Source organism: Arachis hypogaea, chromosome 5, assembly GCF_003086295.3.
Source record: "Arachis hypogaea cultivar Tifrunner chromosome 5, arahy.Tifrunner.gnm2.J5K5, whole genome shotgun sequence".
In the NCBI taxonomy this organism is placed as follows: domain Eukaryota; kingdom Viridiplantae; phylum Streptophyta; class Magnoliopsida; order Fabales; family Fabaceae; genus Arachis; species Arachis hypogaea.
This window is the reverse complement of record NC_092040.1, coordinates 5516455-5528908: the sequence shown is the minus strand read 5'-3', so window position 1 is coordinate 5528908 and position 12454 is coordinate 5516455. Positions and strand designations below refer to the sequence as shown.

At 40.5% G+C, this 12454-nt stretch overlaps 1 protein-coding gene across 1 annotated transcript; it reads right to left on the bottom strand.

Moving 5' to 3' along the window:
• Positions 1-2326: 2326 nt before the first annotated feature.
• Positions 2327-5991, bottom strand: LOC140184787 (uncharacterized). The gene is made up of 5 exons (XM_072237959.1): positions 5395-5991; positions 4747-5295; positions 4520-4644; positions 4166-4409; positions 2327-2761 (listed from the first exon to the last, which is right to left on the bottom strand). Exons 1-5 carry the CDS (start codon positions 5989-5991, stop codon positions 2327-2329), a joined length of 1950 nt encoding a protein of 649 aa, XP_072094060.1.
• Positions 5992-12454: the final 6463 nt, after the last annotated feature.

Here is a 12454-nt window from a genome sequence, read left to right as displayed (position 1 = left end):
TAGTGTATATAATTATATACTGTGTATACAAAATTACCTATTAATATTCAATAAATGATATAGTTCAATATGAGCAAATAAGATATCATAAATATGAATATTGTGGTGATAATTAGTATTAAATTTCTAAATTACCTCTAAATCGAACGAAATATTATTTGAATAAGGTTACCTAGTTTTAAGAAAAAACGCAAGGCCTTGAAAATAAATTTCATTTAAAAAATCAAAGATATTAGTAATAAAATTCATATTGCCTATTAATATTATGTAGTCTTTATGTATTTTTCATGTACTCTTGTCATAATTAATTATCATCAATATTAAACTAATAAATAATTAATAAATATGTGAGTTGAGAAAAAAAATTACAAAATGATTAATAAATAATTTTTTTATATTTGTTTTATTTTATTTTTTAAGATTTTTTGTTGTTTGAAATAATTAATAAATACGTGGTTTGAGAAAGAATAAATTACAAAATGAATTTTTTTTAATGATTTTTATAAATTACAAAAAGAATTATACCATACCTAGTTATAGTTGGTTTATCAAAATTTAGATTAAATAAAAAGTTAAATTTAACCATAACAAAACCAATTTAATTCAACTACTAATACTGTGGTATGTAACAAGAATAAGTTACCCTTTAAAATTGGAAGGGTATAGTAAAATTCACATATATTAAATTATGTACGTTGTGTGAGGTATCATAGCGTGTTGAAGAAGAGAGAATGGAGTACAGTAAAGACAATAAGCAGTATTAAGAGATAGAAGAACAGAGAGAATGGTGAAGAGTGCATTGTTAATTTGGAAGAAGAAATCAGAAAACAGAAAAGATATTTTTAGTTGCTGCACTAAAGTGCATATATACCGGGAGTGAAGGTGTGTATGGTGTTGCAGCTCAAGTTAGTTAGGGAGGTTTTATCTAATTTGGGGATGAGCTGGCACAACTGTCTAAGGCATAACTAATTTACAGTTATGGGAAGGTTTTAGGGGTGCACACTATACTAACATGCTCCCTCAAAACAAGGGCCTTCTAGGATTCTACATAAAAAACTATTAACAGGCTTCTAAACTTAAGGAAGGCTGCTGCTGAGAAAGGTTTGGTTGCTGGAATGTGTTTAACGAAATTTTCCTTCCTTGAGATATAGTCTTGAACAAAAGACTGGTTAAGTGCAAAGTGTTTCAACTTGTTGTGCAGAATTGGATTGGCAGATAGGAGAACTGCGTTCTGGTTGTGGTTTTACAGCCAGATAATTTCAGTTACAGCATCTGCTATTCCTCTGAAGTCGGCCTCTGTGCTGCCTTTAGAGACTGCTATTTGCTTCTTACTGGCCAGAAAACTAAATTTGACCCAAGATAGATATCATAACCATTAGTTGATTTGCGATAGTCAATGTCACTAGCTCAATCGGAGTCACAGAATTCATAGATTTTGAGACTTGTAGACCTGCTGAATCTCAGACCATACTGCGCTGTGCCTATTAGGTATCGAAGAATTCTTTTGACTGCCTTCCAATGAGATTAAAGAAGGTTATAGAGAAATTGTGCCTCTTAATTCACTGAGAAGGAGATTTCAGGTCTTGTGATTGTGGCATACTGCAAGCCACCTACAATGGACCTGTATAAAGATGGATTGCTGAATGCACCATCTCCAAAGGCGGATAGCTTCAGTGATGAACTCATGGGGGTGGGCACAGGTTTTGCATTACCCATTTAAACTCGTCTCAGGAGATCTCTGATGTACTTTGTCTGCTTCAGGGTGATTGAGTCATTTGGGGTCTTGGCTACTTCAATGCCAAGGAAGTAGTGCATCTCATTCAGCTCTTTTAGGGAGAAGGTGTTGTGAAGTTGATGAACAAGTTCCTTGATTTCCTTTTTCGAATTGCCAGTGACCAGGATATCGTTGACATACACCAAGATGTAAGTGGAGGAAGAGGAGGTGAATCTTGTGAATAAGGAGACATCAGACTAAGTACTTGTGAAGCCAAATTTTTGGAGAGCAGAGCTTAGTTTTGTAAACCAGGCTGGAGGAGCCTGCTTGAGGCCATAGAAGGACCTTTGAAGCTTGCAAACTTGATAAGGGTTTGAGGATGCGAAGCCTTCTAGTTGCTGCATGTACACGGTTTCATGGAGATCTCCATTGAGAAAGGAATTGTTGAAGTCAAACTGGAGAATTTTCCAGCCATTGGTGAGAGCCACACTAAGCATAACCCGAATAGAGGCTGGTCTGACCACAGGACTGAAGATTTGATCGTAATCAACACCTTATTTTTTATGGAAGCCCTTGGCTACAAGGCGTGCCTTGTATTTCTGGACTGTCCCATTAGTGTTCTTCTTCACCTTGAAGACCCATATGCAGCCAATAGGATTTGATTGCAGAGGGGGGGTCAACTAGCTGCCATGTGCAATTTTTAATTAGGGCCGAGTATTCCTCCTCCATGGCCTTCTTCCAGTCTGGGGTTGCTACAGCCTCAGCAACTGACGATGGTGTGCTGTAGGCAGAGCCTGGATCAGTATTTATTTTGGCACTGAAGGCTTTTGGCTTGAATACTCCACACTTGCTTCTAGTCATCATGGGATGCCTATTTTGGGGAGCTGCAGGCAGAGCAGCATTGGAAGGTTGAATGTTGGGACTAGTGACAATAGTTTCAGCAGAGCGTAGATGTTCAGTAGGCTCAGAAGATGCTGTATTGGAGAGCTGAGGTATAGTAGTAGGTAAGGCAGCACTTGAAGGCTGTACACTTGAACTAGGTGCAACCTACAAGGAAATTCTTTCAACAGAATCTGCATGTACAACAGTGTCAGGAACAGGTGAAAAATTTAATGGCATAGATACAATATTGCTATTAGTGGGAGATAAATCATGAGTGTCTATGCAACAGGGGTTAAAGATGTATGTGGTTGAAGGGATGGTGGTAGGCTGGTGAGGCTGGTTTGATTTTTTTATTGTTGAAAAGTGTTGGATAAGGAAATTCATGTTCGTAGAAGACAACATTTCTTGTGATGTATACTTTGCCTGAGGGAGATAAGCATTTGTAGCCCTTATGGTTACAGGAATACCCTAGAAAAATGCATTTTGTAGAGTGGTAGTTGAATTTATGCTTATTGTAAGGTCTAAGCCAAGGGTAACAAAGGCATCCAAAAGGTTTTAGGACAGCATAATTGGGTGTGATGTTGAATAGCACTTCTAGTGGTGTTTTGAGGTTTAGGACTGGTATGGAAGTCTGATGATTAGATAGGTTGAGGTGAGAACTGCCTCATCCCAAAAGGAAAGAGGTAGGGAAGCTTGTGAGAGAAGGGTGAGAGAGGTTTATACTAAGTGTCTGTGTTTTCTCTCAACAATCCCGTTTTGCTGATGAGTGTGAGGACAGGTAAGTCTGTGAGTTATTCCTTGGTCGGTAAGGTATTTTTTGAAGGAGTTGGATAGGTATTTGCCTCCATTATTTGTTTGGAGAGCTTTCAATTTTTGGCCGATTTTGGTTTCAATCATTGCTTTGTACTGAAGAAAGGCTTGAAAGGTTTGGCTCTTGGTTTTGAGAAGGTAAGTACAGGTATACCTACTGTATGCATCAATGAAGCATGCATAGTATCTGAAGCCAGATCTGCTGGGCTGAGGAGAGGGGCCCCAAAGGTAAGTGAAGACTAATTCTAATGGCTGGGAGTATTTGGTTTGAGAGGGAGGAAAAGGTAGCTGGTGTAGTTTGCTGGTGAGGCAGGGGTTACATGGGTTGTTGGTGGTTTAGGTAAAGGGAATGTTTAGGCTTTTGAGGATGGCTTTGGTGATATAGTGAGAGGGGTGGCCAAGCCTTTGGTGCTAAAGGTCAAGGGATACTGTGGGGTTAGATTTAGGGGCTGAATCTGTTGGGGAGGTGTTACTAATTTTGGAAGGTCTTATTGTGACTGGTTGTTTGGTAAGAGAGTGTTTTGAATTAGGATTAGTGTGATCTGGTTTTGGTGTGGTTGGTTGACTATGAGAGTGTTTTAGGTCAGAATTAGTGTGCTCTTTGGTGGCAAAGTTGGTTGTGGCCTTTATAAGGAAGGCTGGAGGTTTGTTTTGAATGGCTAAATGAGGAAGGAGAGGGAAAGTGGCAGCAGGGGGGTTGGAATTGTAAAAGTGCAAATTTTTGTAAGGATTATCAAAAAAGGGATGCTCATGATCAACAGCTGTAGTTTGGAAATTATTACAGGAATCGTCAGTTGCACAACAAGGATCATAAAGTGTACTACAGGAATTACTAATTGCACAACAAGAATCAGTAGTTGCAAAATGATCAACTTTATAGACATTGTCAATTGCATTATGCTTATTGCTGACAGTTTTGGTATGCGAAATTACACAAGAATTTCTAGCTGTAGAATCAATGCTACCAGCTTTGGAGTCAATAGTTGCCGATTGACCAAGGGATCTGCATAAGCTATTGCTCTCATTGCTATTTTTTGTTCTTTATTATTGCTGCCTATGGCTCTTTTATTTTTTGTTTTGTTTTCTGTTCTTGCAATATTTGCACATGCTTACTTTTTTTGCTCGACATCAAGTAGTTGAGCTTTATTACAATTCCACAGTGGTCTTGGTATTTGTATATCATCAAACTTATACAAACCATTGCTAAGCCTGCCCTGGAGCAGAGTCTTCTTGGTTTCCTGACATTTCACAACACATAAATGAGGTCAAAATTCAAAGAACACTTTGTTGTCTAATGCAAATTTTGAAACACTGATTAGGTTCTTAGAAATAGTGGGTACATGAAGCAGATTCTGAAGGTTAAAGAAGGTTTTTGACATAGAGGCATGCATGATTGATCTCCCAATGTTAGCAATACTCATACCTTTGCCATTACCTCCAAACACTTGCTCAGGACTTATGTACTCAGAGCTGTTGATCAGATTCATCTGATCGAATGTAATGTGGTGGGAAGCTCCCGAGTCTGGGTACCACCCTTGGTCAGCACAGGTGTTGGTGGCCAGTAAGGCTTGAGGAGGATTTTGATTGGTGTTGTTTGAGTGTTGAGCTTGCTGGTGAAAACCAAGATTTGGTGGGGCAGGGCCAGTGTTGAAGCTCTGTAGTTGTGGATTCTGGTAGTTCTGGTTGGACCGGTGAAAGCACTCCCAGACAGTGTGCCCAACTCTGTCACATAGCTGGCATTGAGGTCTGTTTCCTTGCCACCCTGACCTTCCTCCTCGAAAGCCTCTTCCCCTGCTCCTTATGCTAGATTGCCCTCTACTATAATTGTTGTAGATCTGATAGGATTCCTCTAGTGAAGACTCGTTTCCAGCTCTGCTTGTGCTGGATTCCTTATGAGCCAGATTTGCGTGCACCAGTGTCAGATCTGTCTTTCGAAATCTCTCATTTACCTCTTCTTAGGAGAGAAGCTGGGATTCAAACTCGCTAACAGTCATGTGATCAATTTTGGAGTTCACCATAGTTATGAAGGCACTGAAGTCCTCACCCAAACCTTGCAGCGCTGCTTCAATGTGTTCCTCATTTGACAATGGTGCTCCAAGAGCAGATAGAGAGTTTGCAACCTTGTTGATCTTGGAGATGTATTCAATTGCAGAGGCACCTTGTTTCTTGATCATCTTTAGCTGCACTTTTAACATTCGAATCTTTGATTTTTGCCTAGCAGCAAAGTACTCCTCCAACACTTCCCAGATCTCGTGTGCGTATCCAAATTCTACAACCTTGTTGACAAAGGGTTTGTTCATGGCAGAGAGCATCCAGGCTACCAAACATTCATCAGGTGACACTTTTCCGACAATTTTGTCTTTATCTGAATTGAATCTTCTTGGGATTGATAAAGCAGTAATGTGACTTTGAAGTTTGTTGGCCTTAACGCACGCCAGTGCTTGTTGCTTCCAAGCTTTGAAGTTGTCCTCATCCAACTTGATCGTTGCTAGAAAATTCGCTATGGACGCCATTGAAGCTGCTGGTTGCAGCTGTGAAGCTCTAGTTTCTTGATTCTGTGAAGCGGAAGACATTGAGTTTTCCATGGATCTGAACCGTGCAGCTCTGATACCATGTGAGGTATTAGTAGCATGTTGAAGAAGAGAGAATCAGAGTATAGTAACGACAATAAGCAGTAGTAAGAGAGAGAAGAACATAGAGAATGGTGAAGAGTGCATTGTTGATTTAGAAAAAGAAAACAGAATTACAGAAAATATATTTTTGGTTGCTGCACTGAAGTGCATATATACAGAGAGTGAAGGTGTGTATGTGTGTATGGTGTTGCAGCTCAAGTTAGTTAGGGAGGTTTTAACTAATTTGGGGATGAGCTGGCACAACTGCCTAAGGCATAACTAATTTACAGTTACTGGAAGGTTCTATGGGTGCACACTACACTAACACGTTGAATGTGGAAGATCCGATGAGGAACCATGTGCTCATGAGAACTTTTCTAAGGGTAAGGGTAGACGTGGATATTCTCAAGCCTTTACCCACAGTTTCTATATGGCAAGGAAAAACCTTCCCAATATCTCGGTTCATTTTAAATATGAGCACCTTCAAGATTGTTACTGTATGAACTGTGGGTCATAATACACAGCAAAAAAGAATGCAACAAAGAGATGGCCATGGCGGCGTAGAATCCAGACGTACCCAAATATACTCATGGGTTAGGGGTAGACCTAGCCGAATCTCTGAATAAGGGAGAGGGAAGAAGATGGAAGCAGAGCAAATCACAAGAAGGGGATGAAGAGACGGAGGCGTGTGACATCCAGGACAACTATGAGAGAGTGGAGGAACAATAGAAATCTGCAACCAGCGGAGTAGGTAGAAATCTAGAAGAGGGAAGGAAGAAAAAAGGAAAAAAAAGTAGCACCAGAAAATCAGGAGCAGTTAGGACAAATGAATCTCAGAGCTGCAGAGCAGGTAGAAGAAATCCCTCGTAATCAGGAGGATAACTTAAATGCGATCAAAACTAGAAGAGGAGTGAATACTAATGGGCCGGCCCAAAAAATGAGGGAATAGAAGTTGGGTACTGGATGAAAAAACAACAGGGAGAATAGAAAAGCATTAACCAAGAAGTAGTAAGTCCAAACAATTTGGACCATACAAGCCTCATGGAAGTGGACCAAAAAGATACAAAAAAAGGGTTGTAGAAGGCAGGACAACAATACGGAGGATGAATTGGGCCTAAAAACAATAAAGGAGATTCTTAAGGCCAGTTTTGGTGCTAAAAATACAACAAATGCAGCAGGAGAAACGGTACAACAATACAAAGGAAATTATTTAAAATCTAATGAGGACATCAGGGAAATTGGGGCACTCAGGAGAAGGAGAAAGAGAAAGATGGCATGGCAAAAGAGAAGAATTTAATTATACAGAGAGCAGGAGGAGGAGGCACATATTTTGTGGAGCTAGCTGAGGAAGAGGATGAAGATAAAAGTGGGAGAATAGAGACACAAGCTATGTATGATGAGTGGGAAAAGAGGCTCACAATGGAGATCATAAGCAAATTTAATATCAAGAGGAAGAGGGCTGAACATGACACTTTGATGATTAAAGTTGCAGGGGAAGAAGAAGAATAATAATTGCTTCAAGACAACACCAAGACCAAAAGGACTAGGAAGGAAGAGGTAACAGAGAGAGACAGAGTTGTAGAGGAAATGCAAACTATTCTCAGCAGTACAATGGCTGAAGAGGCGGGCCTATTGGTGGACGAAATTGTGATAAAAGAGTTTCAGGCATTGTTAGAGAAGCTCACAACTCCGTTCAACTAACCAGCAAGTGTACTGGGTCGTCCAAGTAATAAACCTTACGTGAGTAAGGGTCGATCCCACAGAGATTGTTGGTATGAAGCAAGCTATGGTCACCTTGCAAATCTCAGTTAGGCAGATTAAAATGGTTTATGGGTTTTCGAAAATATAAATAAGAAAATAGAAATAATAAACGAGATAGAAGACTTATGCAGATTCATTGATGAGAATTTCAGATAAGCGAATGGAGATGCTGCATGGCTCAAGGACGCCTGCTCTCCTACTGGTTCTACTCAATCCTTCTTACTCCTTTCCATGGCAAGCTTTGTATAGGGGTTCACCATCAGCTGTGGCTACTTTCAATCCTCTCGGGAAAATGATCCTATGCGGCTGTCACTCGCACGGCTAATCGTCTGGAGGCATCACCCATGGTTGATGGCTACATCCCATCCTCGCAGTGAAAACTAATGCTCACGCACTCTGTCACAGTACGGCTAATCACTGGTTGGTTCCCGCTCCTACTGGAATAGAATCCCTTGATTCTTTTGCGTCTGTCACTAACGCCCAGCACTTGCAAGTTTGAAGCACGTCACAGTCATTCATTACCGGAATCCTACTCGGAATACCACAGACAAGGTTAGACTTTCCGGATTCCCAGGATCCTACTCGGAATACCACAGACAAGGTGAGACTTTCCGGATCCTCATAAATGCCGCCATCTATCTAGCTTATACCACGAAGATTCTGTTGGGGAATCTAAGAGATACGCATTCAAGCTCTGTTGCATGTAGAACGGAAGTGGTTGTCAATCACGCGCGTTTCATAAGTGAGAATGATAATGAGGGTTACTTATCATCACATTCATCATGTTCTTGGGTACGAATGAATATCTTGGAATAAGAATAAGAGAGATTTGGATAAAAGAAAATAGAACTTCATTAATACTTGAGGTACAGCAGAGCTCCACACCCTTAATCTATGGTGTGCAGAAACTCCACCGTTGAAAATACATAAGCAAAAGGTTCAGGCATGGCCGAATGGCCAGCCCCCCCTAACGTGATCAATAGTCTCTTAGGATGAAGAATAAAACAAAACTGAGACCAAAGATGTCTAATACAATAGTTAAATGTCCTATTTATACTAGACTAGCTACTAGGGTTTACATGAGTAAGTAATTGATGCATAAATCCACTTCCGGGGTCCACTTGGTGTATGTTTGGGCTGAGCTTGATCAATCCACGAGCTGAGACTTCTCTTGGAGTTGAACTTCGAGTTATGACGTGTTTTGGGCGTTCAACTCCGAATCATGACGTTTTTCTGGCGTTTAACTCCAGACAGCAGCATGAACTTGGCGTTCAACGCCAAGTTACGTCGTCATTCTTCGAATAAAGTATGGACTATTATATATTGCTGGAAAGCTCTGGATGTCTACTTTCCAACGCCGTTGAGAGCGCGCCAATTGGAGTTCTGTAGCTCCAGAAAATCCATTTCGAGTGCAGGGAGGTCAGATTCCAACAGCATCAGCAGTCCTTTTGTCAGCCTTCTTCAGAGTTTTGCTCAAATCCCTCAATTTCAGTCAGAATTTACCTGAAATCACAGAAAAATATACAAACTCATAGTAAAGTCCAGAAATGTGAATTTAACATAAAAACTAATGAAAACATCCCTAAAAGTAGCTTAAACTTACTAAAAACTACCTAAAAACAATGCCAAAAAGCGTATAAATTATCCGCTCATCACAACACCAAACTTAAATTGTTGCTTGTCCCCAAGCAACTGAAAATCAAATAGGATAAAAAGAAGAGAATATACTATAAATTTCAGAATATCAATGAATATTAATTTAATTAGATGAGCGGGACTTGTAGCTTTTTGCTTCTGAACAGTTTTGGCATCTCACTTTTTCCTTTGAAGTTTAGAGTGATTGGCGTCTTCTAGGAACTTAGAATTTCGGATAGTGTTATTGACTCTCCTAGTTAAGCATGTTGATTCTTGAACACAGCTACTTATGAGTCTTGGCCGTGGCCCTAAGCACTTTGTTTTCCAGTATTACCACCGGATACATAAACGCCACAGACACATGACTGGGTGAACCTTTTCAGATTGTGACTCAGCTTTGCTAGAGTCCCCAGTTAGTGGTGTCCAGAGCTCTTAAGCACACTCTTTTTTGCTTTGGATTACGACTTTAACCACTCAGTCTCAAGCTTTTCACTTGGACCTTCATGACACAAGCACATGGTTAGGGACAGCTTGATTTAGCCGCTTAGGCCTGGATTTAATTTCCTTGGGCCCTCCTATCCATTGATGCTCAAAGCCTTGGATCCTTTTTACCCTTGCCTTTTGGTTTTAAGGGCTATTGGCTTTTTCTACTGCTCCTTCTTTTTCTTTCTCAATTTTTCGCCATTTTTTTTCACAAGTTTTTGCTTTTTCACTGCTTTTTCTTGCTTCAAGAATCAATTTCATGATTTTTTTCAGATCATCAATAACATTTCTCTTTGTTCATCATTCTTTCAAGAGCCAACAATTTTAACACTCATAAACAACAAGATCAAAAATATGCACTGTTCAAGCATTCATTCAGAAAACAAAAAGTATTGCCACCACATCAATATAATTAAATTAAATTCAAGGATAAATTCAAAATTCATGTACTTCTTGTTCTTTTGAATTAAAACATTTTTCATTTAAGAGAGGTGAAAGACTAATGGGTTTTATTCATAGCTTTAAGGCATGGTTACATACTAATGATCATGAAACAAAGACACAAAACATAGATAAACATAATACTAAAAACCGAAAACAGAAAGAAATAAAGAACAAGGAATGAATCCACCTCTAGTGGCGTCTTCTTCTTGAAGGACCAATAATGTCCTTAAGCTCTTCTATGTCCCTTCCTTGCCTTTGTTGCTCCTCCCTCATTGCTCTTTGATCTTCTCTTATTTCTTGGAGAATGATGGAGTGTTCATGATGTTCCACCCTTAATTGTTCAACATTATGGCTCAAATCTTCTAAAGAGGTATTGAGTTGCTCCCAATAGTTTTTGGGAGGAAAGTGCATTCCTTGAGGCATTTGTTGATGATGAACTTCCTCATGTTCCTCTTGAGGGCCGTGAGGAACTTCTCTTGTTTGCTCCATCCTTTTCTTGGTGATGGGCTTGTCTTCTTCAATGGAGACATCTCCATCTATGATAACTCCAGCTGAGTAACATAGATGGCATATAAGGTGAGGGAAGGCTAGCCGTGCCATGGGTGAGGACTTGTCGGCTATTTTGTAGAGTTCATTGGAAATGACCTCATGAACCTCTACTTCCTCTCCAATCATGATGCTATGGATCATGATGGCCCGATCCACAGTAACTTCAGATCGGTTGCTAGTAGGAATGATGGATCTTTGGATGAACTCCAACCATCCTCTAGCCACAGGCTTGAGATCCAGTCTTCTTAGTTGAACTGGCTTGCCTTTTGAGTCTATTCTCCATTGAGCTCCTTCCACACATATGTCCATAAGGACTTGGTCCAACCTTTGATTAAAGTTGACCCTTCTAGTGTAGGGGCGTTCATCTCCTTGCATCATAGGTAAATGAAACGCCAACCTCACATTTTCCGGACTAAAATCTAAGTATTTCCCCCGAACCATTGTGAGATAGTTCTTTGGATTCGGGTTCATACTTTGATCATGGTTCCTAGTGATCCATGCATTGGCATAGAACTCTTGAACCATCAATATTCCGACTTGTTGCATGGGGTTGGTTATGACTTCCCACCCTCTTCTTTGGATCTCATGTCGGATTTCCGGATACTCATTCTTTTTGAGCTTGAAAGGGACCTCGGGGATCACCTTCTTCTTTGCCACAACATCATAGAAGTGGTCTTGATGGCTCTTGGAGATGAATCTCTCCTTTTCCCATGACTCGGAGGTGGAAGCTTTTGTCTTCCCTTTCCCTTTTCTAGAGGATACTCCGGCCTTAGGTGCCATTGATGGTAATGGAAAAACAAAAAGCTTATGCTTTTACCACACCAAACTTAAAATTTTGCTCGCCCTCGAGCAAGAAAGAAAAGAAAAGTAGAAGAAGAAGAAGAGAATAGGGAAGAGAGGGAGAAGAGTTGGTTCGGCTATGTGGGAGAATGTGGGTTTGTGATGTGTGAAAATTGAAGTAGAAGGGAAGGGTATTTATAGGGAGAGGGGAGGGTATAGGTTCGGCCAATTTGGGTGGGAATGGGTGGGAAAATGAATTTGAATTTTATGAAGGTAGGTGGGGTTTATGGGGAAGAGGAGGTTGATGTGAATGGTGAATAGGGTAATTGGGAAGAGGAATTGAGGTGATTGGTGAAGGTTTTTGGGAAGTGTGACATGGAAAAGAGTGAAAATGAGATTTGGATTAGGAGAGTGTGATTAGGATTAAAGAAAAGGTGGGAATGTGGTAGGTGGGGATCCTGTGGGGTCCACAGATCCTGAGGTAGGGATCCTGTGGGGTCCACAGATCTTGAGGTGAAAAGAAATACCATTCCTTCACCATATAGGCATGTAAAATGCCTTCATGCATCATTCTGGCGTTTAAACGCCCCATTGGTGCACGTTCTGGGCGTTCAACGCCCATGTAATGCATGTCTCTGGCGTTGAACGCCGGTTTCATGCTTGTATCTGGCGTTCAGCGCCAATTTGTCCTCTGTGTGCACATTCCTGGCGTTAAACGCCAGGTTGTTGCTTGTTTCTGGCATTCAGCGCCAGAATGGTGCTCTGTTCTGGCGTTGAACGCCAG